Below are 23,551 nucleotides of genomic sequence, written 5' to 3' on the forward strand. Positions count from 1 at the left end.
TCATATAGAATAAGTTCGGAGGGATGACCTTTTGAAGATGCTCGTGCCACTCGGGGGGCAGTCAATGTCTTTCAGGTAAAGGCGTTGCCGTCTCTCGTCTCGGTAGTTGCTCGGGGTCCATTGGTTGGTGAGCTGCTTCATAGCTCTCATGTAGTGGCCCATAGTCATCGGGATTTCGGTCTGACCGGTGATGTCGCGAACGTTTTCTTCTGCTCCAGTGTTAGCTACCGCTCGGTTGCGAGGGAAACAGTCACATGTACGCTTCTTGTCGTAGGTCTTCTCCAGCCATTCGCCACTGAAAAGCCATTGGGGAAGGACGTCATTCCATTTCTCAATGACCAGCGGCTTCCCGCCTTGAATAACTTGCAGTTGCACCAGTTTCTCGAATTCCTGAGGGCCAAGGCCCTGGATCTGCGCAGTAGAGATTCGGAGGACCCATTCGAAGTTCGGAGTTCGCTCGACGAGTGTGTGGAGGTCCAAGTCCGGAGGAATCGGATCGAACTTGGCCTGGGGATGCATTGAGGTCGGCATCTTGACGATTACGGGTCACCGTCCATGGTGGGATATCGATAAGAACGCGGCAGTCAAAGACTCATGCGTATTACGCCGAGTGTGACAGGTGCTTCAGCGTGGGCGAGACGACTGACAGCACGTCGGGCTGCCTTAGTATGAGGAAGAAGAGGCGTCCGAGAAAAGTTGCGTTGGTCGCGGCTGAAGGCGCTGCGATCGCAGGAAGGCGTGTCGCGCGTCGACGGAAAGTGGCGTCAGGCAAGGCTGACCATTACAAGGTTCAAGGTGGACGAGAGACAATAGAAAGTCAAATGCGCAGCCAATCATGCGTTGAGTGAGTGCACGGTCCACTTTCCTGCTAGTCCTTCGATAGAAGCTCTCAAATTTCGATTCTCTCAATGACAGATAGGAAAGTTGGTGAAAAGAACAACTGGAAATCAGATAACCCTGATTTCCCTAATATTGGTAAGCCCCATCATCTCATATGTTAGTTAGGAACTCGAAGGATACGAAGATCGAGGCCCCGAACCTTTGCCCCTGCAGCTTTCCATTACACATCGCGTGTAAGCAGCGCGTCTACCATACCTTTTTGAAAAGGGCCAGAGGGAGCCCATCCTTGGCGTCACCACAGGACATTGTGTACATACCTTTTTTTTTTTATTCCTATAACCCGATAAATGTGTTTCATTATAACTTCACTTCTTAAAAGCTTTATAGTTTTGGATATTCTGTCATTGAAAAGTAATACACCATAACTTGAACTAACACCACGATAGTGAGGATGAGACAAATCAGCTTGCTGAGAGCCCCCTTGCGGGTGGCACACCAGTCTGTGTTACGAACAACGGCGACTGCTTCAGTATCATCAACGTCACGACTAAGGCTACAGCTGCACAAGAGAGCGACCACGGCTCTTGCCCTTGGGAATCCGTCACACCACCAGCAGGCAGCCCTGCATACATCAAAGGAACGACTCACAACTGCCGTCACCCAGGATGCACCTGAACCACCAGCCTCCCCTGAGGCTGTCTATTCCCCGCCCAAGACAGGTATTATCTCTTACTTACCTGCGTCATGGGTTCCTTACGCTGAACTCACCCGCATGGATAAGCCGGCGGGAACCTATTACCTCTTCTTCCCCTGCCTCTGGTCGACTCTCATGGCCGCGCCAATGGCCGCTCCTATGGCTTCTCCAGGATCAGTCCTTGGGACTTCTCTCCTCTTCTTCTCGGGAGCCTTCATCATGCGTAGTGCCGGCTGCAGCATCAACGATCTCTGGGACCGCAACCTCGACCCCCATGTTACCAGGACCAAATTCCGTCCCATTGCGCGGGGCGCCCTCACTCCTTTCCAAGGACTCGCTTTCACCGGAGCTCAGCTCCTGGCCGGTCTGGGCATTCTCCTCCAGTTTCCCACCTCCTGTCTCTTCTACGGCATTCCAAGTCTACTCCTTGTCGCATCCTACCCCCTTGCCAAGCGGGTTACGTACTACCCGCAGGCCGTGCTGGGACTGACGTTTTCCTGGGGTGCGATGATGGGCTTCCCTGCTCTCGGTATTGACTTGCTCTCCAACAGCGCGGCGTTGACGGCTGCGGCCTGTCTGTACTCCTCGAATGTCGCCTGGACGATTCTGTACGACATGATCTACGCCCATATGGACATCAAGGACGATGCCAAGGCGGGTATCAAGAGTATTGCTCTGAAGCATGACGCGGAGACAAAGCAAGTTCTGACTGGGCTGGCCGCGGTTCAGCTCAGTCTTCTTAGTGCTGCTGGCTTCGCCGCAGGTGCTGGCCCAGCATTCTTCATCGGCAGCGTCGGCGGAGCGGCAGTGACACTTGGCGTCATGATTAAGCGTGTCAACCTGAAGAGCGTCAAGGACTGCTGGTGGTGGTTCATCAACGGTTGCTGGATCACCGGCGTTGTTGTCAGCCTAGGTCTCGCCGCCGATTACACTGTAAGGTATGTTCGAGACGGAAAGGAGGACGTAGAGGGCCAAAAGCAATAAAAGGCTCCGACGCAGCGAGAAAAATGTACCAACATCATCTGTATTCATAGCACATAGAATCGAATTTCCTGATTCTTGTTCACGCCCGATAACCCCGTTTTTGTGTGATGTGTGAAATGCCGCATGTCAGGTGACTTTCATGATGTTTTATTTCATCGACCAAAGTCTACCCGCAGTATCAGGACCATAACCCATTGATGCCAATGCAAGCGTAAAACTCCGAGTGCCGAATTTTCTTCCACTGCCTTCCCATGCTTCGCGAAGCCTCCCGTTTAGGATCTGGGCTTCTCCTTCTTCTCCTTCCACAGAGCGAGCAGACCGACACCAGAGACCTTGACGACCTTGAAGCGAACACCGGGGATATCACCCTTGGCCTTGCCCTTGCGACCGAAACCGGCCAGGAGGACCTCGTCGTTCTCGTCGACGAAGTTCAAGCAACCGTCGTTGGGGACTAAAAAGACGCATATCAGTAAATAGTGTTCCCATGCCACCATGGCATCCTCTTGAGCCATCGTTCCATCCTATTCGTCTCCATTTGATATTCGTTGAGGGGTGTTCGGGGGTCTATCGTACCGAAAGCAGTGACCTTCTTGCCGTTCTTGATCAACTGAACACGAACGCACTTTCGGATAGCGGAGTTGGGCTGCTTGGCCTCAACACCGACCTTCTCGAGGACGATGCCCTTGGCGTGGGAGGAACCACCGAAGGGAGAGGACTTGAAAGCAGTGCCGAGAGCGCGCTTCTTGTATCCGAGGTCGGCCCACTTCTGGTCCTTACGGTTCATGCGCAACTTGCGCGCCGCATTGAGTCCACGAGGCATGATGGCTGATGTGAATTATCGTCAGTTGCAAAGCTCCAAAGTAATATTTTTTTTCGAGGGGCAAGTCGGTGGGATTTCGTCGAGGTCGTTGGGGGAAAAAAGGAAGTTCGTCGGCGACGGGCTGCGAGTGCCTAGGAGGATGGGCGTAACGTACCGGTTTGTTGGGAGGTATCGAGAGACTTGACTTGGTGGTGGTGACTGAGCCTCTCGTGCTGCGAAAGATTGACCAAGCTACGCTTCCAGGTTGACAAACCACCACCGATTTTTTCGGAAGGGCACGAAAACCCTACCAAGGCAGGAGGGACAAATTTTGAATCACGTGAGGATGGCTCGTGCTTCCCTTGCGTTAACAAGCGGAAGAAGGCCGGGTCTGGCGACTTTAGCGGGGCACGCGCTCGCCCAATCACACGCTTCTACTCCGAGTTGAGTGTTCACACGGGGAGCCTTGACCCCACGTCTCTCTGTGAGCTCTGCCAGGGGTGACCCCTCAGGTCCGCAACTTGATCTCAAGCGTCCAGCCAATCCGATCAGATGCCATCAGCTTCGAGAGACGCTGTCTCAGATGCCAAGTCCATACTCAGGAATGTTCACGACGACACACAACATGTAGGTATGTCTCAATCAGCCAAGAGCAAAGGAAAACAGCGCGACCCTCCGCCATCCCTCTTTCTCCATCCATCTCCCGCCGCCTCTCATGCTTCGCTACCGGGTATTCTTGCGCCGGGAGCGCCGGGAGCGCCAGCGACATCGTCGGCAGGCGTCTCACCCCTACCTCAGCCTGCCTTGAATCTGCAACGCAACGGATCTCTTCACACTGGCTCCGTGGTCACGCCGTCTGTTGCTCGTCCTGCCCGGAATCTCAAGACATCCGCCAGTACCCGGAGCACCGACAGGACCGACGCTCTATGGGCCGAGATGCAGGCGACGCTCGAAGAAGTAGAGTTGTCCGCGTCAGGTGGAACTCACGTCTTTGGCCCGGATCACGACCGCAAACTAGAGGAGCTGAGGGCAGCCCAAATTGCTCTGGCACAGGCCTGGGCACGAAGCGAGGCGGACGAGGCCATTGAGATGACGGGACAGCGTTCCAGCACATCAGCAGCCGGAGAGGAAGTTCGTAACCTCAAGGGCGCGGTCTTGGGAGAGACGGGCGTGACACCAGACAGCAATGAGGGTCCACGAAGCACAGGAAGCAACAGTGGTCGCCCAGGCAGCAGTGGAGGCACAGAACGCCTTGGTGCTAAGCTCGAGCAAGAGACGGAGGTGGACATCCTGCTGGCACGAAAGAGGCGCGAGGCCAACGATCGGTACTTCCAACGGGTCAACCAGGGCGTTATTGACGTCGTTGCCAAACTCGAGGATGTTGCTGTTGCAATGCGAGCTGTCGAACAAGAGACCAAGGACATCTGGGGCGAAAACGATAGCATGGCAGGCAGTGCAAAAGGGTAGAGTCCTCGGAGGGTCATGGGGCTCTTCGCGACGACGTACGGTATCGGCAGTCTGCATTACACCGATGCTGTTTTCTCGACAATTTGGGGGTTGGAGTTTGTTATTTGGGGTTCATGAATCGGCGTTGAGGATCACATGCACGCCCATGGAGAAGATGGGAAGACATCCATGCAAGGTCGCCTAGACAAGGCGGGTTCTGTACCTCCTTAACGGCCACAAAGAGTAAAAAATAATCATGCAACGAATGTTTCGATTTGCTCGATGACAGCAGCTGTGATGAGACCAATGTGTTCTGTAGGGTCTTGCAGGGTGTTCAAACAAATACACCCTTGGAGGCCGCTACTCCCGTCCTCGGTTGCGCCGGCGGGAGGAATGCAGATAGTAATTACACACGAGTCGGGTGACGACAGACAACCATCTATACACCCATTTCCCCAACCGGCTACATCAATGTCACCATATTCGCTAACTTGTGGCCGGCTCGCAGCGGGACCTGCGGGAACACCGAACGGCCGATAGTGCCATCGAAGCCTAGGTGATTGCATCTCCGGGTTCAACGTGGTAATCCGGTCAATGGCCACAACGCCACGACGCAACGGCCGATGAGGTGGTGAAGTGAGTGTTTGTCTGAGAGCACCACATCAGACCGGGAGGTAATGTGGCCTAGGTTTCGTGGGACCTTCCAGACAGGGAGTGCTTGACTCTTGATAGGACGAAGGAACAGGACGCAGAGGGTGCAGCGATGTGGGAACTTCTGTTGCACAGTCGTAACTGGAAAGCTACGCCAAGACCGTCGCCACCAAGAGTCGAGAGTGAGACGGAAACGATGGCCAGAGATGGGACGCACATGTGCATACAGATTGCTAGCGTCACTGTTGTCCCATCACTGCCGGTTCCCACCGCAGTGATGGCTGCTGGTTGGAACCTGGGAGATGGAGGGGCTGAACCCAATGACGGTGCTCGACAGGTCACCTGTTAAGCCAATAGCCAGCTGGGACGGCCTTGCTTTTGGGGGATACCGTTGGTACCGACGGGGCAGGTGTTAAGGAAGGTTCGGCTGGTTACTGCCAATCTAGGTACCTGCCGCGCTGTGTCTCCGTCCGTTAAGCGACGAGCCTATGACAAAGGCGGCCGGATATCAATATCCAAGGTCCAGTCCGTTACCGTCTAGCCTGAACTTGCTCCTTGCATCCACCCATCCTCACCAACCCGCCATTCACATTCTCCAGCAAAGAACGATTTAATACCCGCGAACTCCCCCACAGGACCCCTAGGTGCCTTCGTCTACATCCAGCCTTTCCTGAAGCATACCGCTATTTCGCCCATTCCCGATATTGATCGATACCCGACCGCACCGAACGTACCACCACCGATACATAGTGCCTACTGTCGCACCCAAAGCTTACGACAACAAACAATCTTGGAACCCGTCTTACTCGACAACCCCAAATCCCTCAACCCGCCATCATGAGACCCTCCGCGTTCCTCGTCGCCGCTCTTGCCGTCGTCCCCGGCGTCCTCGCCGTCGACCAGATGAAGTCCGTCATCATCTGGGCACAGTCCGACTCTATCAGTGACGATATCATCGCAAAGGCCAAGCAGTCCATTATTGACGCTGGTGGCCAGATTACCCACACCTATTCTCTCATCAGGTAAGCGATGCTGTCGTGCAATGCGGGCGCTGCGTCACAGAAGCTAACATAATGCCAGGGGTTTCGCTTGCGTCACTCCCGTCAAGGTCCTCGAGTCTGTCCAGGCTTTCAGCGAAGGCCTTGTAATCGATGAGGACCACACCGTTACCGGCTCGTAAGCAACGCATCATCAATCGAAACGGATACATCAACCCGCCAGCAAAACTTGCGACACGATTCTTGCGATGCGCGCGACTAAGAAGGATACGACAACGTGTGAAAAAGACTTTGGCTGGACTAGGTCACGAGGACAATGATATCCGCCCCCCCTTTCCCTGGTGGTTTCGACAGGGACAGGCAAGGAGGCACTTACTTTCCCCATTTTCGTCATAGACGGTTTACCCACTACGGAGTCTAGGAGTTTGCGACCGTTTCATCAGTGTCTTCGGGCATCCTTTTATGTAGGGCTGCGAGAAGGCTTTGGCCGCGTATGGCTGAATTCTTTTCCAAGCTGCAAATCAAACAAAACCCAATATCAATTTCATGGCATTACCTACCTATCCATGACTCAAGCTGGACTGATGGTTGGGCCTGCGACTCCTCCTAGAATAATGGAGGCTCACCGTTGTCCAAGGATCGACGTCATGTTGCTTACGGCCGAGGGTTGTCGTTGTAAAGGCCAGAGCCGAATGCGGCTGATAACCACATGGGCGAGGCATTGATGACATATCCGGGCCTCGTGGGCACATCTAACCCTCCTAGGACCAATTCTCGGGCGATGTGCCTGATGAGTGGGGAGAAATCGTGAGCGAAAGGCAGGTGCGCAGATCAAAAGCGGATTTTGAGTCTTCTAGCCTGTGTTCCTTCTCCACTGCCAGCCCGGGATCGTCAATCGATTTTTGATTTTTTTGGTAAAGGACAAAAATGTCACTGGACAGCTGCGATCTCAGCTGGACAAGTTGAAGCATCGTCTTGGAAGCTGCTCTCTGCAGGTGCTTGATCGCAGTGCAACAGGACGACCTGAGGTATAATAAACCCGGGTGGTCCCAAGAGGACGAGAGACGGTGCATCAAATGCCCGCGCAATGCTCTAACTGCGCTAGGCAGAATAGCTCCCGTCCATGTCACAGACGAGTCAAAGCGCACTGCACGAGGATGATATCAGAGGCTCAATAACGAGCAAGACGCAGTGACTCTAGGTCTTCAAATCGAGAGGAGGGCCTCCTAAGAGGGGCTAGCAACTCGATCCTTCAGTCTCGGTTGGTTCGTTGGACATGCACAGAGCCGTTGAAAAGGGGCTCAAAGCAATCCGGTGCAATCCTACGATGGGTGGATGGCAACCAACCAACCTCTTCCCAACCGTTGCTGTCAATATCACCTCAGATCCGGCCCAAAAAGCTGCTCTGACGGGCACGGGAGAGTGGTATCGAAAAGAGGACCAGTCACGGCGAACCTCGAAGATATGCAGAGCAAGTCTGCCTCGAGGACACAACTGTTTTTCTGCTTTCTTCTTCTCGTCTTTTTTCTTTTACCGTGTTCGATGTTGTTGACAAGAAACGGTTTCAACTGTGGTTGGGTTCTTCGAAGACGGATGGCATTGTCCAAGAATTAATGCGAATGTGGAACAACTTCGTTGTTCTTTCTGTTGGTGTCATTTAACCCATCAATACTCGAGCAGAGACAACCCAACCTTCTTTCGGAGGCAACGAAAAGCAAAGCCGTCGGGATTTACGATGTGCTAATGCAAAGCCACAAGTCAAAGAACCCCGAATGTCAAGCCGTTGCAGCTCGTGTTTGGGTCCTTTTTTCGGTATGAAGTACACTACGTGCCGGCATCCAGCATTGCATTCACCAGGGGTCGGCGACTCAAGAGTCAGTACCGGTAGTCAAGCTGTCAGTGGTCACTGAGAGGGCTTGGTTCGAGATGAGAGCGGCCGCCCCACTGTCGCATCCTGGACTTCCGTCCCGCTTCGCGTCACTTCGAGTTTCGGGCTTGGGGGCGGGAGGTACCTTAATAAAATGATGTACATACATAATGTCTTCTTGCTGGACGGCGAGAGACGATTGTAGGTACTGCCCACCAGCCCCCTTTTTGCCAGAGGACTGTCTGAGATAAGGTGCATGCACTAGGTACCGTACAACGGCGGTAGTTGCGCACTACGCGCACCGAGACAAATTTCCTTAGCTGACTGCTGCCAATCGATAAGAGATGAGCTCGATGTAGGTCGGCCAACCTATGCAAGATTGAGTGTGGATTCGACAGAAACGGAACGACAGGAACAATGCACCTGTCTTGGAAAGTTTGGGATGATAACCACGGCACCAACTAGAGTCGAGACACGAGAGACAAAGGCACCTCTCGAATTTCCGGCCCTTGTCTTCGACTGTGCGCAGACAAGGCTCTTTTCTGCATTCCTTTCACCGCCCTTCCCGCGGAGAGAGGCCATTCGACTCTTGACTCCGCGACCTGAACCTTTAATAACATCCTTCCTTGCCCCTAAATCTGCCGGCCCCTTTGCGATGCGAGCTTGCCGGGCCCATGGAACCACAATTCCCCTACCGCTTTGACTCTCAACCACCACGAACCACGATACGACGCCAAACATAGTGGAACCGGAGGAGAGACCATCTCACTTTCCCACGTGCTGCTCCCCATACAATCATCAAACCCCCCATAGACATCTTCGCCCAGGAATAACCGACGAAGAAACGACACACGACGAACACGACGACCGACGACGCACGTCACGACCCAGTAGACGGGGGCATCATGCCGTACTCAGAGAGCGCGCAGGCCGCGCTGGTGCAATGGGTAAGTCGGCGTCCTCGAGCTTCCCCTCCAGACAGCATCCCTAATTTCCCCGTCACCTGTGTCATATCCCCCTCCCCATTGTGCTTGCTCCATGCTGCTTTACTGTCACGATGTGTTATGCTGACCCATTACTTTTTCACAGGCGAACACATTTCCCCTTGATAAAAAAGCCGACTCGATAACGGATTTCCTCGATGGCCACCTCCTGTCCCAGGTCCTCCAGGACCTGGACCCCTCCTTCGACTCCAACACTAGTGAGGGCGAGCTTTACGACGTCTACAAAGGCATCACTAGGCTAGTTTACCGCGAGTGCCCCGGCCTCATCCGCCAGACCAAGCTCGCCGATATCCGCCCCAGGGCGAGAGAAGCACAACCCGAAGCCATCAGCAAGGTATGCTCCTACCCGGGCCAGTCCCGGCGTCGTCGACGTGAACGCACAATCCGGCTAACAAGGTGTGCCTCACAGCTTCTCGCCGTGCTCTTCGCCATAGCGATGCTCGGTAGCAACAACGAGCGATACGTCATGCGAATTACCCGCGACATTACAGACAAAACGAACCTTATGCAGCTGCAACGGGTTACACAGGACATGAAGACAGCGATGGACGAGGCCGAGGCTCAGGACCTGGAGGAGGCCTCAGAGGTCGGTCACGAAAGCCACGATGCCGACCTTGCCATGGAGGCTGACAACATCCGCCTCCGCTCTGATCTGGACAAGAAGGGAAAACTGCTGGCAGATATGGAAACACGCTTGGGTCACTTACAGGAGAGCTACGACGACTTGAAAGAGGAGGTTGTGCGGAAGGGCAGAGAGCTGGAGGCGTTCCACAGTGCCCAGGATGGTGCTGGAAAGGAGGTCATCAGATCGTTGGAGCTCAAGCTGCGCGAACAAGACGAGCTTATTGCCAACCAGGAGGCCCAGGCCGAGGACGATCGCATCACCAAGGAGCGGTTGATGAGTGAGGTCTCGGCGCTCAAGTCCAAAACCCAGAAGCTTGAGACCCTTGACGACGAGGTGAAGGAGCTGCGGTTCAAGAACGAGGAGCTTTCTCGCAAGGCCAACATGGTGGAGCGGTACAAGCAGAAGCTCGAGGCACAGTCCACATTATCAAAGGAGATGGACAACCTGCTGTATGAGAAGGAGCAGATGCAGCGCGACCTAATCGAATACGAGAAGGTCCTGAAGAGGAACCAGGCGTTGGAGCAGACCAACGAGCAGTATGCTTCCAAGCTCAGAGACTATGAGCTGCAGTACGTTGAGCTGGACGCACAGCGGAGGGCTCTTCACGACGACACTCAGCAGTTGAGAGCCCGTCTGGCGACTCTCGACGCTCAGCGTCTCTCTGATGAGCGACTAATCGCCGAATTGCAGGACCAGATCAACTCCGGATCACAATCGGCTTTGTCGCCCGATGCTGGGACCGCAGGCTTCAGTCTCGAGGAGGAGCTCGAGGGTGCTGGCGGTAGCGCCGCCCCTAACCCTGCACTCGAGATCTCGCGCCTTAAGGCTGAGAACAACCTGCTTCGTAGCGGTATGGGCTCCGCTTCAGAGAACGCTCGGCTACGACAAGAGCTTGAGGAGGAGCGTAGGCAACGGGAGCGTATCCAGGGAACTTATAACGACACGTTTGAGAAGCACCAGCTTGCGGAGGCACAAATCAGTGCTCTGATCGAGAGCAGCGGCCAAAAGTTAGTGAAAATTGTTGACGAAGCCATGCGACTAGGCTTGGGTAGAGTGCTAACTCAAGACTACTATCACAGCGAAGTACTAGCCAACCTGAGGATCCAAATTGCCCAGAAGACACACGAACTTGAAAGCGAAAAGAGACGACTAAACGAGGTTCAAGCGCAGCTGGCAGACAAGGATCGCGAGCTCCTTAGCGCGAGAACCGATCTCTCCGCCGTTGCGAAGGACAGCGTCGAAGCCCTCGAGGAACTCAAGTCTACTGACCAGCTCATCTCAGGGTCCATCAGGGAGGAACTCGAGGCCGCGCGCCAACAGCTCAAGAACCTTGGCACCGACCTTGAAGAGCAGCGCAGTTCACTCATCAACGCCCTGCTTGAGAAGGACAAGTTGCGCAAAGACCTGGACGAGGCCAAGGAGGGACGGCAAGACGGAGCTGAGCCCACCGAGGTCGTCCAGAAGCTTCAGGACAAAGTTGAGAAGCTACGCGTCAGACTCAAGGAGCGCACGTCGGTGAGTAAACTCCACAAATCCTTCATTCCGCGACAGCCCGAAGTCGGCGTACCCAAGATGCCTGCCGTTCCCTCGGACGCCGTCTTGTATGACAGCAACCCGAATTTTCGGGCCAGAGCTCCCTCATGCCATTCCCACGTCCATCTTCCTATCCAGTCGGGGTTCGCGCAAGAGCCTAAGAAGAGATGGTGGAAGAGGATGTTTGGACGGTCAGGGATACGTTTCGATCTTAAGCGTTGATGCGATCCTTTATGGACACTTTGTACGACGTGTATGATATGATGCGGTTATGGCTGACAGTTGTTTCTTCTTTCAGCAATTGGAGAAGTCGGAGCAAGACAAATACGACTTGCAGCGGAAGCTTAAGGCAGCCGAGGGCGGGGAAGCCGCCGCAGCGCAAAAGGTACGTTTCCAATCCATTTGGATATCAGTGATACATGACGAACCCTTGATTATCTTGTTTTCTAAGAATTGTTCTTGTTCTCGTCATGATGTTGTGAGATTGAAGGGTCCTCGAGCTAACGATTTCGAAAAGGCTGCGAGCGACCAAATCATCAAAAATCTCCAGCGCGAGAACGCCCTCATCGCCACGGCGTGGTACGATCTTACCAGTCGTATCCAGAGCAATCACGTCGTGCTGCAGAGGCGCAATGAAATGCCCAAGAGCTGGCTGGGTAAGCAGAGGCAGATGGTCAACGGTAAGTTCCTTCTCTTCGCCCTAATTGTAGTTGTTTAGGACTGACGGGAGAAAACTGTAGCTACTCCTAGGAGATGAAGCGACTTTACACCTGCTTGGCGTTGTACCCGGCCCCTGCATAACATTTGACGACTCAGGTTCCCCCTTTGTAAATACATTACTTCTCATCACACCTTTTTCGTCACCTTTGTCGCCTGGCTTCACCTGACGTTACGCTGGGTAGGAGAAAGCACCGTGTCGTTGGCCTTTGCTGTCTTTTGTCCTTTGGGTTTCTTCTTTCCTCAGCCCGGTTTCTTCTTCTTGGCGAAAACATAGGGGATGGACGGCTTGTGGCTGGCCTGCATCTTGGGAATAGGAAGGCATTGCATTGCACTGCGTAGCAGCTTGGGCGGTATTTTCTCTTTTTTTGTCGTCGCGGGGTCTCCTTTCTTTTCGCTTCTTACGTGCGAACATTGCAAAGTCTCCTTACTCCTTTCTCGCCGTGCTACCCTATCTCCTTTGCCTTTGTAATATAACTACTAGCGTCTGGGAGGTTTACAAGCCGTACTTGGGTTTAGAAAGAATTCAGTATAAACACACCCTCGGTTCTCTGGCTTTGCATCCCATGGAGCCATGCGACCCACGCTTTGTTTTTGCTTTTCCTTTTGCTGTCACAGGAGCCCGTCTGACGTACGCGCCTGCTATGGACAGAGCCACCGATTTTCGGGCCGTCTATGAACGGTAACCGAACATCCCGGAGATGCAACACATTGTCTCAATCACTTGACCCTCGGCTCAGGCGGACAACGTTGGATGAGTGAGCAATGACGACGAAGTTGCGGGCGCCGGCTGCTGCGCTCAGGAGACGACGGGAAGTCGGGGAAGGCGGCCCCACTGTTTTCGCCTCTTTGAGAAGCACCGACAAAGCCTGAATGCGGCCAGAGTGTTCCTTTACGCGTCCGGCCACCCACCCACAACGCGTTGTCACGAAATGTTGCACGTGGAGAGGTTCCTTGGGTAGAAATGGTTGGCCATCCAACTGCAAACCGCCGGTTATGGTAATTAGTGAGACAGTAAAGTTGTGTTTTTACATACAAGCGTGCGATGAGGGTTTTTCTACACGATACAACTGGTCCTTGACGGGGGTTGGGGAGAGAAAATGCGAGAAGTCTGGCCGCGTCGAACGCCAAAAATGAAGCCAGCTTGCTTCAATTCAAGCAGCAAGGACGGGGAGTGACGAGGATGAATCCCTTTCCAGTCCGTTTCATGATCCATAAAAAGTTCCATAAAAAAGTTCCTCCGATCCACGCCCTCCTTTTCCCGGCCGTGGATTCCGAAGGCGATAATGCATCACAGGGGGGAGGCCAAAAACAGGACGTTGCGAATAAACCCTCTCGTTTTCTTCGTGGTCACTGCGCGCAGGGCGGTGACAACCAGGGCAGCGGCGTCGCGCGCGGGGGTTGAGCAAGGCTCTTCAAGCCTTGCTCGTCTAGTTCTTGCCAGCAATGCGGCTGAGAATACCGGAGGCGTGGCCACCCTTGCGCTGGGAGTCGAAGATTTCGAGCATGTTCTTCCAGACCTGGCCGGGCTCTTGCGAGGCGTCGATGCCCTTCCAGATACCGGTCTGCTTGTAGTAACCGACGACCGGGGCGGTCTGGGAGTGGTAGGTGGACAGACGCTTCTTCAGGGCCTCGGCGTTGTCGTCGCTGCGCTGGATGAGGGGCTCGCCGGTAACGTCATCCTTCATGTACTCCTTGGGAGGGTTGAAGGTGCTGTGGTAGCTGCGGCCGCTAGCGGGGTGGACCAGGCGGCCAGTGATGCGGGCGACGAGCAGAGAGTCGTCGATCTGCAGCTCAACAGCGTGCTGGAGCTTCTGGTCGCGCGCCTTGAGCATAGCGTCGAGGCCCTCGGCCTGGGGGACGGTGCGGGGGAAACCGTCAAGGATGAAGCTACGATTGTCGCGGTCAGCAAATGCTCTCACGTCGTGGTGTCCGGAAGCCTTCCGGTCGTCCGTCCGGCTCCGACACGGCAGAGAAAAGCGCCATACCCTCCCTTGCACTCCTTGTTGTTCTCCAACTCCTCCTTGATCATGCCAATGACAATGTCATCGCTGACAAGACCACCTTGGTCCATGATCTTCTTGGCTTCCCGGCCGAGCGGAGTCTTCTTGGCGACCTGGGATCGCAGCATGTCGCCAGTAGCCTGGAGTTGGAAATCCACAGTCAGAAAAATAATACAGAGCACAGCAGCAAGCAAGACGAGGCCAATTGACTTACCAAGTGGCAGCAGTTGAACTTCTCCTTGATCTTGGGAGCTTGGGTGCCCTTGCCTGTGCGGGAACATCAGCAATCAGCATCACCGCGACGTAACAGCACGTGCGAAAAGGCACTCAATTGGAGCTACGTACCGGCACCGGGGGGGCCGATGAGGATCATGCGAACCTCCTCGGTGGTAGGCTTGCCAGAACCGCCGGCGGCGCGGTCCTCCAGAGACTTAATTCTGGACTCGAGGCTCTCGACCGTGCTGGTCAGCTTCTTGACTGCTTCCTCAACGAGACTGCTCATTTTGACGGCTTGTGAAGGTGTTGGTATGGCCGGACCGAGGCTAACGGAAGGGGAAGGGAGGAGGAGCGAAGAGATGCAAGAAGCAAGAAAAAAGAGGCAGAGAGGAGAGGAGAGGGTGATGGAGTCGAGGTTAAGAGGATGGAAGGACTGGGGAGTAAGTGCGAACTAAAGCCTTGCGGGAAAAATAATTGCGAAAGAGGTTGAGAAATCGTTGCGAGGTCCTGGCTGGCCAAGTCGCCCAGGTTCCGTCTCCAGTTGTGCCAGGTACCACCTACGCCGTACCGAGCTTTGCGCCTGTTGCTTTCACCTCCCGGCTCCCAGTGCCTGCTTGTCTGCGAAAGTGGTCCCGTTGAGTGCAGGTGACAGGCCACCTAGCGGCCCCGGTGCCATTATCGACGCTGTTGATTGGCCAGCTCTGGACGCTGGGGACCGCTGGGCGTTCTGCTGGGGAACAGGGTGGCAGGCGTTCGTTCGGCTGTTTCGCAGCGTAACAGCGCCCTCCATATTTCCGCCTTGGTGCCACTGGTCGCGCTTCCGTTACAGCGCTCAACGCATCATTGGTCGGCGCTCGCCGTTGCCTCTCCGCCGAGGTCCAGCGCGGATACGTACCGTCTACATCGGGGGATAGTAACGCGAGGATTGGTCCTGCGAGCTAGGTAGCTTGCGGATAAGAGACAGCACCAGAAGCTCTCCAAAGGTGCCCCCGGCGCACCGGATGGTACGCCTTCATGGTATGAGGTCACTGGGTCAGGTTTTTTGTGGTTGGTGCCCACGGCTTCGAGGTGCTTTTGGTGCCATCTTGGCGCGACATGTGAGCCTCTTAGGGGAATCCCAGTCACCCGCAATTCTCCGAACGCCTCAATGGCTTCGTGTTCAGCTGTTACTAGTCACTTGGTCTAGATGGAATAAAATCCGACGTCAACTTTTGGTGGTTCCTTACTCAGTCATGCCAGTGAGCATGGAATGGATGGATCCAGCTGGGCCGACGCCGGACTCGGCTATCCAGGGCGCATCTTCAATGTTTGATGACTAAGGATTTCCACATGCTACCTAACACTGTGGCACAGGCCGAACTGTGGCTAGTGTCATTTTCCTGCTTTCGGTCAAAGACATTGCGGCTTCCCCGTGCTGACTGTACAGAAACACACGTGATCTGGCGAGGCTCGAGCTTTGCTAGCACCTAGGCCCGATTCGTAGCTAAGCTGGGCGGGAAGGCAGCCTCAGCAGTTACGACACCACCACTACCTTGCAACACCACACTACAAACCAAATCCACCGCCGCCTCGCCAAACCTCCTCCATCTCCTCACGATCCTGAACCCAATCAACCTCACGAAGCTACGACAACACCCCTATCATGCCTGCCACCACCGCGGAGACTCTGTCTCTCGTCCAGCGGAATGTCTCCGTTGCCCCTCTCGTACTTCTTTCCGTTGTCGACCACTACAACCGTGCGGTAGTCAAGGGATCGAAACGAAGAGTAGTGGGTGTCCTGTTGGGTTCAAATGATGGCAACAACGTCCGCGTATCCAACAGTTTTGCAGGTATGCGCGCTTTGCCTGTTTGCGAATCATGAGTCCGGCTCCCAGGAAGCTGACCAACCCGTGCAGTGCCTTTCGAGGAAGATGACAAGGACCCCTCAGTGTGGTTCTTGGACCATAACTACGTCGAGGGAATGAACGACATGTTCAAGAAGGTCAACGCAAGGGAAAAGCTGATCGGCTGGTATCACTCCGGCCCTAAGCTGCGGGCATCCGACCTCGAGATCAACGAGCTCTTCAAACGCTACAACCCCAACCCTCTCCTAGTCATTATTGATGTCCAGCCGAAGGAGGCGGGTGTGCCGACAGATGCGTACTTCGCCGTGGAGGAGATCAAGGATGTGAGTGCCCCATCATTGCGCAACCGGGGCCTTGGACTAATTAACACGACTGCAGGACGGCACTACCACGTCACGAACCTTCGTCCACACCCCGTCGATTATCGAGGCCGAGGAAGCAGAGGAGATTGGTGTCGAGCACCTCCTCCGTGACATTCGCGACGTCGCGGTTGGAACTCTTTCAACGAGAATAACAAACCAGCTCCAGTCCCTCCAGGGACTGCACCTCCGCCTCCGCGATATTGGCGCATACCTTCAGAAGGTCCTCGAGGGCCAGCTCCCCGTCAACCACGCCATCTTGGGCAACCTCCAAGATGTTTTCAACCTCTTGCCCAACCTGTCAACGCCAAAGGGCGACGGCAAGTCGAGCGGCGGCGAGCTCTCCCACGCCATGAGCATTAAGACCAACGACCAGCTCATGGCCATCTACCTCAGCAGTTTGATCCGCGCCATTACGGCCTTCCACGACCTTATCGAGAACAAGATCCAGAACCGGCAGCAGGCGGAGGAGAAGGAGGCCAAGAAGGACGAGGCGAACGGCAAGGACGAGAAGAAGGACGAGAAGGCGAACGGTGTCAACGGCGAGAACAAGGAGACGTCTGACAAGGACAAGGAGGCCAAGGAGAAGAAGAAATAGACGACTACTTGGTGACGTAGCGCACGGGGGAAACACAACACTCACACGGGAACTGATACCCGCGATAGACATTGGGACGTGGGCATGTCATAATATCTCGGCGTCCAGGAGGGCAGGCCGGTGGGGAACAGGCATATTCGCAAGAAAAGAGTGTGCCTTGTACAATGATAGCATGTTTTGACTGATGATTCGGAGGTGTTCTTATTTCGTTGTTGGTCTCGTGATCAAGTCAGACCTCGGCGACCAACCCCGCCATCTCCTCCCTGCTCACTCTCCTCTCCGTGACATACTTCCCCAGCGCATTCCCCCACTGCTCAGACAGCAAACAGGCAAGCAAGTGCTTGCAGCAGGGCACGCCACCAATATCTATCCCGTCCAGGCTCAGGCCTCCAAATTGCCAGTCACCCACTCCGCCCTCCCCCTCGGAGTCCTCAGCCGCATCGGCTTCCATGATTTCGTCCTCGAGGCCTCCTCCCGCGGTAGCAGCACCAGCCGCACCCGCACCGGCAGGAAATGCTTCAAAGGCAAAGTTGGCGCACGTACAGTTCCAGGCGTCGAGCCGGACGAGGTACGTAGTCAACGCCGAGGCCGATGTCGCAACGGCGTGACTCCGGCGGGACATTGTCGAAGCCACGGAGCGGACGAGGTGGAATGCGGCCGGGGACGGTCGGGGTTCCTTCTTGGGGTGTTGAGGGCTCTGAGAAGGGAAGGGTGGTGAGGACCCCTGGCCATCGGCGGCGGCGGCGGCGGCGGCAGCGTCGTGGGCGCGCTCGGGGGAGTGGTGATGGTGGGCGGGTGCGGGGTTGGCGGGGTCGTTTCCCTCCCGCCCGCTGCCGCCGCTGGGCGAAGCGAATTCCGGGACCACACGGGTGACGAGGTTACGGTCCAGGAGGTCTAGCGCCGGGAGGACTAGGGACGGGAAGAGGACGTGGAGGGTGACGAGGAGCGGACGGTGGGATTGCGGGAGGGATTTGAGCGGGTTTTGTGTGTCGCCTCCGCCGCCTGCCGGGACTGTGGATGATGACGGTGGTAGGAGCGAGGCTGATGCGAGGGAGTTGATGAGGTTTGTGATTACGATTCGAGGTGCGGGAAGGCGGGTCGAGGGTGAGGGTGTTTGCGAGAATGCCATTATGCTCGCGTTGGGGCTTGTCTGCAGGCTGTGGTCTGTAAGTGAGGAGGTTGAAGTTCAGTCGCTCACGGGTGGTGAAAATGACTGCGAGCTATTGTGTTCTTTGGGCTCGGAGGTACCTCATTGAAGCTAACTTTATATCTTATGCCTTTTTCTATTTTAATTAGGAATAGTCGAGGGGATTTCAAGAGATGTTCGTCTCTGAGTTCTCGTCCCTTAGATCGTTCCACACTGTGGTGATGGTAGCCTAAGTAAGTCTCAATACGGCATATTCGGTGCACGGATAGACCCCAAAAGACAAACAGATAAAAAAAGCTCTTTGTGAGTTTTGCCGCCTTAAGGCTTTTGTCTAATCGCATTATGTACGCCGCAAAAAGGCATAATAGTACAGCAAATATTCGCTCGAATCCATTGCTCCATATCCAGTATTTCCCCTTCTGCTCTATTCCTGATTCACTCTACACCCACTCCTTGGGGGCTCTGAGCACATCCACGAGGCGCTGCTCGCGGCTCTTGGGCTCAGGCTCGTGCATGTACTTCCAGCTCGCCGTCAGGGGCAAGCTCATCAGAATACTCTCGACCCGCGAGCCGGGGGTGTTGAGGCCGAAGGCGGTGCCGCGGTCGTGTACCAGGTTGAACTCGACGTACTTGCCGCGGCGGATCTGTTGCCACTCCTTCTCGGCCTCATTAAAGGGCATGTCCTTGCGCTTCTCGAGGATGGGGATGTAGCCCGGCAGGAAAGACTTGAGGCAGTCCTGGATAAAGGCAAAGGTGTTCTCACGGTCCTTCTCGGTCTCGTCGAGGTCGTCAAAGAAGATGCCGCCGATGCCGCGGCACTCGCCGCGGTGCTTGTTGTAGAAGTACTCGTCGCACCACTTCTTGAAGCGCGGGTAGTAGCTCTTGTCATGCGCGTCGCACGTCTCCTTGAGCGTCTTGTGGAAGTGCACGGCGTCCTCGTCGAAGAGGTAGGAGGGAGTCAGATCGCTGCCACCGCCGAACCACCAGGCCTGTGAGGTACCGTCGGGGTTCGATGTCTCGAAGTAGCGGTAGTTGAGGTGGACGGTCGGGGCCATGGGGTTCTTGGGGTGCAGGACCATGCTGAGGCCGGCAGCGAAGAAGGGGAGGGAGTCGACGTTGTCGTCAACGCTCTTGTGGTTCACGCGCATCTTGGCGATGGCGGGCTTGGGGAGATTGCCGTAGACGACGGACACACCAACGCCACCCTTCTCGAAGACTTTGCCGTCCTGGAGCACACAGGTGATGCCGCCGCCGCCCTCCTTGCGACTCCATTCGTCCTTGCGGAACTTTCCGCCATCGACCTTTTCGAGCTCCTTGACGATGATCTGCTGCTGCTCCTTAATGAACTTCTCCATACGCAGGCGCATGGGCGAGTCGACGGTGATCTCGGCTTCCCGCTTGGTCATGGCATCGCGCTCGGCGAGAGTCGGCGGGTCGAGTTGGAACGGTTCCTGAACGGCCTTGATCGGGCAAGAGGTGTTAGCATTCCAGGAAGCTCAACGGGGTACGGAAACGCCAGCAAGGATGTTGGCGTCGGTGAGGAGGAGCTGCGGTACCATCTTGTAGGCGAGGGGTGCTGCAGCAGCAAGACCAATTGCTCCAACGATAAAGCGGTTGTATGATGCGCCGGATGATTGGCCCTTGAATTGGGATTTTGCGGAAGATGAGGCGAGTCTGCGACCCGATTGAAGCTGCTGCGGGTTGGTGATGGCGATTCTGGAACGGGAGTTGCTAAGTTGTGCAAGCAACCTTTGCGTGTGCCTTGTGAAAGCCATGGTGGGCAATCAATATAAATACAAACTATAACGGAATAGTAAAGGAAAAAAAGAGCGACTTGGGTGGTAACGGGACAATCGGACGATTCTTTCGAAGTGAGAAGTATAAGACCACTGGGAAGCAATCATGGACTGACTGGACGTCGTTCGAGTCAGTCAGGCCAGCTGTAAAAGTAAATTCCGAAATCGTTCCACGTTCAATGGGCGGAACCCCGGTCACTGAAGTGACGGCGCAGAGCTAGACCATCTGGACCCTCCAGTTGGGAGGTGGGGTGAGGCGCACGTTGCTGCCGAACGCCGGAGACGCTGCGTTGTGCAGTGGAAGCCCCTGTAATCGCAGCTACCGTTGCTGGGCGTTGCGTGCCTGAGGTGCGGCCCCGGGCTCGGCGCGCCATGCAACCTCAGGATCATCTGCCCCTATCCTCTTCCCTATCGCCTCGACTGCTCCTATCTCGTCTCCGCTGGCACTGGACGAAACGAGGGAAGGGAGTTTAAAAAGGAGTATGGCAAATTTTGACCGGCTTCTCTTGTCAATTGCACGCTCGGCTTTACCATTCACTCGGGCAACATAGCTTCCACAGCTTCCACAGCTTACAGCGTTGCATTCACATCCCCGTAGGTAACCACAAGCACCAGAGTGCTAGATGACAATACAGTTACGCTTGTGTCTTATCCCCTATCATGTGTTCTCTCTACCTGGATTTTTACGTCTGCAGCTATATTGCGTTATTTTCTTACCCTATATTTAGGTTTAACGAGGCTGTAATTGAGAAGAGTTAACATCCCGCGTCTTGGGCCAACTTTGGATTCGCTTCCAAGAGCTCCAGAGACCCGAGGTCGGTTATCGGAGGTCTAATATGGAGACCATTAGATAAGCTTGTTCGATAAGATCGGACCGTGTGTACGAAGAGTCCCAACCGTCCGCGTGGTCAATCAAAGTCATACACACACAGTAACGTGAGTGGGCTCTGCCAGACTCCTACCTCTTACCTCTTACTGGGGACAAATGACGTCAAGGCGAGGATGCTTGATAAGGCATTGCAGCGTCTCGTCTGGAGATGACAATGCACTTCAAGCAGCTTGACAGCTTTTTGGAAGCACAGACAAAAGCAGTTGCGTGCACGTATCAGGAGGTTGCAATTCCTATGATCCCGTGAGACTTTTCAGCACCTCAGTTCAGGAAAGGAACGCAAAGAGACAGTGTGCCAGGGCCTCCTGTGACTCAGGTCGGAGCCAGAAGGCGTGACAGGCTGCCAGGCTGTGTCAAGTGGCTGCGTGATCGGTCACCTGCCTTGCCTCTGGAACCTGCACCAGCCTGGTTGGCCCAGCTGGGATGGTAATCGGTGTTTCGCCCCGCTCCGATAATCCGATAAGGATAAGGCCCCGGAGGTGAGGTGCTGGCTGACATTGGAGGCGGGCAATGAGGATGAGGAGGGGAGGAGGGGGCGTGGGGTTCGGTGCTCTCACCGGCTTAGTCATTCAGTGGCCTCAAATGCGGCAAAGTACTTCCCCAGCCGCAGCACCCCGTGAGGTACCTCCCCTTAGCTTCCTGCCTTTCTGGGTACCTTCCATACCAAAGGCCGGTACGCAAGCCAGCCAACCACCTACCTGCCTGGCGCCTGAGCCACCCAGACACCTCCAGTCAGTGACCGCCCATTCCCGTCCCCGTGTCTGACCCCAAGGCACCCCAAGGCAAAGCAGGCGGCAACCGATCCGTCCTTTCTTCTGCCTTCGCCAACGAGCCCCTCGTCACCTAAACTCTCCCTCCTACATACTTCGACACAAGTTATCAACACTGTCGACGGACATCTTGCCATCTATATCTTGACCTCCGCCCACTCCAAGGAGCAGACCATTTACAGAACCACTACCCACTTTCCCATCGCCCACCCGTAACCCGTCATCATGCGATCCAAGTTCAAGGACGAGCACCCCTTTGAGAAGCGAAAGGCCGAGGCTGAGCGCATCCGTCAGAAGTACTCTGACCGTATTCCCGTATGTTCTCTCCCTCTTCTATCTTCGGCCTCGTTTCGCGGCCGTTCGTGGGGAGCTTCACCGTCTGGTGGCTGTCGCTGCATTCGTCAGCTTCGCGCCTTATCGGCGGTGCCCCACGTTCCCCGACCGTCACCGCCGATCTTGGTATCTACCATCAGGGACCTCGAAACTAACTAAGGGTTTCACCACACAGGTTATCTGCGAGAAGGTCGAGAAGTCCGACATCGCTACTATCGACAAGAAGAAGTACCTCGTCCCCGCGGACCTGACGGTCGGTCAGTTCGTCTACGTCATCCGCAAGCGCATCAAGCTCTCCCCGGAGAAGGCCATCTTCATCTTCGTCGATGAGGTGCTGCCGCCCACTGCTGCTCTAATGAGCAGCATCTACGAGGAGCACAAGGACGAGGACGGGTATGTTTCCAAGCTTCGTAACATTGTTTTAGGCTCCGGCGCACTAACACCCCCTCTCAGTTTCCTCTACATCACCTACTCCGGCGAGAACACCTTCGGCGGCTTCGAGACGGCTTAAGCTTCCCAACCTTCTGATGGTCTAGTCACCTAACGGCTTCAGAATGTTCACGGCGTTTCGGTCTGCTATGCACGGTTTAGCACTTTTGGAATGGGTTTTCATACGGATATCGGTTCCCCTCCGAAGCAGGGGTTTATGATGAAGAAACGCAGTCACGTTATCGCGCGGGGTCACAGGACAGGGTCAGGCGCGGCCCTTGGCCGATCACAGAAGAAACTCCCGCGCGGCTTGGGAACTCACCAAGGCATGAAGGCTCGCGAGGACGATGCATGGAAATTAGCTTCATGGATTTTAAAGTGGTTTCCTTAGATCGCATGTTCAGTCGCCTTCTCCACGCCCTTCTCTCACTATCTTTTCCTCGCGCTGTGGTGACCCTGGCATTTCGTATAGCATACCATCCGTTAGCGCGCCGTATAAGCTTGTCTTGACTGCTCTCCCACATTCTCTGACTGTTCTCCTTCATTGTTACTGAAACCCATTCACCTCCCATCATGTCGAAGTCCCGGCATCGTGTAACGGCGCATTGTCTGGTCCCCGGAGTGAAGCGACCCAAACGTGTACCAACAGCCCCTGGATGACGGTCAAAGAGTCACTTCTGAAATTCGAGACTACGGCGGAAAAGACGAGCTCTCCGAGACCCCGACAGAGAGATTCGGCTCGCCCCGGCATCATGCATAATCCTGTTGGAAACGCATCAAGTGGTTGAGCTTGGTTGCTCGGGCGAACAGATGGCACGTCTGAGAGTGAGATGACACGGGCGAACATCAGATTGCATAATAGATCGGATCACGTATTGGCTTTTTGTTCCTTCCCTCGTTGCAAGATGGACCAGTGTATTTTATGATTTTGCGCCTCTCCCATCTAAACTCCTTTTCCATTCCCAACCCTGCCCCGAATATATATTATTATACTTTTTGTTGTCTTCCT

The 23,551-nt window shown here is 55.0% G+C and overlaps 11 protein-coding genes across 11 annotated transcripts; 6 read left to right on the forward strand and 5 right to left on the reverse strand.

The window, feature by feature from the left end:
* On the reverse strand, nucleotides 1–531 carry ColSpa_12042 (uncharacterized protein; the record flags this gene model as incomplete). The annotated part of the gene is made up of 1 exon (XM_049278254.1): nucleotides 1–531. The coding sequence occupies one exon, from the start codon at nucleotides 529–531 to the stop codon at nucleotides 1–3; it is 531 nt and encodes a 176-aa protein (XP_049134211.1).
* Nucleotides 532–1,681: 1,150 nt separating this feature from the next.
* Nucleotides 1,682–2,518, forward strand: ColSpa_12043 (4-hydroxybenzoate polyprenyltransferase, mitochondrial; the record flags this gene model as incomplete). Its single annotated transcript, XM_049278255.1, has 1 exon — nucleotides 1,682–2,518. The coding sequence occupies one exon, from the start codon at nucleotides 1,682–1,684 to the stop codon at nucleotides 2,516–2,518; it is 837 nt and encodes a 278-aa protein (XP_049134212.1).
* Nucleotides 2,519–2,790: 272 nt separating this feature from the next.
* Nucleotides 2,791–3,338, reverse strand: ColSpa_12044 (40S ribosomal protein S23; the record flags this gene model as incomplete). Its single annotated transcript, XM_049278256.1, has 2 exons — nucleotides 2,791–2,969; nucleotides 3,092–3,338. 2 exons carry the CDS (start codon nucleotides 3,336–3,338, stop codon nucleotides 2,791–2,793), a joined length of 426 nt encoding a protein of 141 aa, XP_049134213.1.
* A 612-nt stretch (nucleotides 3,339–3,950) lies between these two features.
* ColSpa_12045 (uncharacterized protein) lies at nucleotides 3,951–4,784 on the forward strand (the record flags this gene model as incomplete). The annotated part of the gene is made up of 1 exon (XM_049278257.1): nucleotides 3,951–4,784. One exon carries the CDS (start codon nucleotides 3,951–3,953, stop codon nucleotides 4,782–4,784), a length of 834 nt encoding a protein of 277 aa, XP_049134214.1.
* Nucleotides 4,785–6,251: 1,467 nt separating this feature from the next.
* On the forward strand, nucleotides 6,252–6,594 carry ColSpa_12046 (uncharacterized protein; the record flags this gene model as incomplete). The annotated part of the gene is made up of 2 exons (XM_049278258.1): nucleotides 6,252–6,436; nucleotides 6,495–6,594. 2 exons carry the CDS (start codon nucleotides 6,252–6,254, stop codon nucleotides 6,592–6,594), a joined length of 285 nt encoding a protein of 94 aa, XP_049134215.1.
* A 2,590-nt stretch (nucleotides 6,595–9,184) lies between these two features.
* On the forward strand, nucleotides 9,185–12,159 carry ColSpa_12047 (protein Hook 3; the record flags this gene model as incomplete). The annotated part of the gene is made up of 6 exons (XM_049278259.1): nucleotides 9,185–9,226; nucleotides 9,369–9,617; nucleotides 9,693–11,423; nucleotides 11,460–11,632; nucleotides 11,724–11,826; nucleotides 11,992–12,159. 6 exons carry the CDS (start codon nucleotides 9,185–9,187, stop codon nucleotides 12,157–12,159), a joined length of 2,466 nt encoding a protein of 821 aa, XP_049134216.1.
* Nucleotides 12,160–13,588: 1,429 nt separating this feature from the next.
* Nucleotides 13,589–14,663, reverse strand: ColSpa_12048 (adenylate kinase; the record flags this gene model as incomplete). Its single annotated transcript, XM_049278260.1, has 4 exons — nucleotides 13,589–14,048; nucleotides 14,081–14,301; nucleotides 14,376–14,428; nucleotides 14,507–14,663. The coding sequence occupies 4 exons, from the start codon at nucleotides 14,661–14,663 to the stop codon at nucleotides 13,589–13,591; spliced, it is 891 nt and encodes a 296-aa protein (XP_049134217.1).
* A 1,356-nt stretch (nucleotides 14,664–16,019) lies between these two features.
* Nucleotides 16,020–17,178, forward strand: ColSpa_12049 (26S proteasome regulatory subunit rpn-8; the record flags this gene model as incomplete). The annotated part of the gene is made up of 3 exons (XM_049278261.1): nucleotides 16,020–16,206; nucleotides 16,273–16,544; nucleotides 16,600–17,178. The coding sequence occupies 3 exons, from the start codon at nucleotides 16,020–16,022 to the stop codon at nucleotides 17,176–17,178; spliced, it is 1,038 nt and encodes a 345-aa protein (XP_049134218.1).
* A 229-nt stretch (nucleotides 17,179–17,407) lies between these two features.
* On the reverse strand, nucleotides 17,408–18,307 carry ColSpa_12050 (uncharacterized protein; the record flags this gene model as incomplete). Its single annotated transcript, XM_049278262.1, has 1 exon — nucleotides 17,408–18,307. One exon carries the CDS (start codon nucleotides 18,305–18,307, stop codon nucleotides 17,408–17,410), a length of 900 nt encoding a protein of 299 aa, XP_049134219.1.
* A 458-nt stretch (nucleotides 18,308–18,765) lies between these two features.
* Nucleotides 18,766–20,100, reverse strand: ColSpa_12051 (putative pathogenesis-related protein; the record flags this gene model as incomplete). The annotated part of the gene is made up of 2 exons (XM_049278263.1): nucleotides 18,766–19,785; nucleotides 19,834–20,100. The coding sequence occupies 2 exons, from the start codon at nucleotides 20,098–20,100 to the stop codon at nucleotides 18,766–18,768; spliced, it is 1,287 nt and encodes a 428-aa protein (XP_049134220.1).
* Nucleotides 20,101–22,005: 1,905 nt separating this feature from the next.
* ColSpa_12052 (autophagy-related protein 8) lies at nucleotides 22,006–22,624 on the forward strand (the record flags this gene model as incomplete). Its single annotated transcript, XM_049278264.1, has 3 exons — nucleotides 22,006–22,095; nucleotides 22,289–22,506; nucleotides 22,567–22,624. 3 exons carry the CDS (start codon nucleotides 22,006–22,008, stop codon nucleotides 22,622–22,624), a joined length of 366 nt encoding a protein of 121 aa, XP_049134221.1.
* Between the last annotated feature and the right edge of the window lie 927 nt (nucleotides 22,625–23,551).

The sequence above is a fragment of the Colletotrichum spaethianum genome (genome assembly GCF_022836535.1).
Source record: "Colletotrichum spaethianum MAFF 239500 DNA, contig56, whole genome shotgun sequence".
In the NCBI taxonomy this organism is placed as follows: Eukaryota; Fungi; Ascomycota; class Sordariomycetes; order Glomerellales; family Glomerellaceae; genus Colletotrichum; species Colletotrichum spaethianum.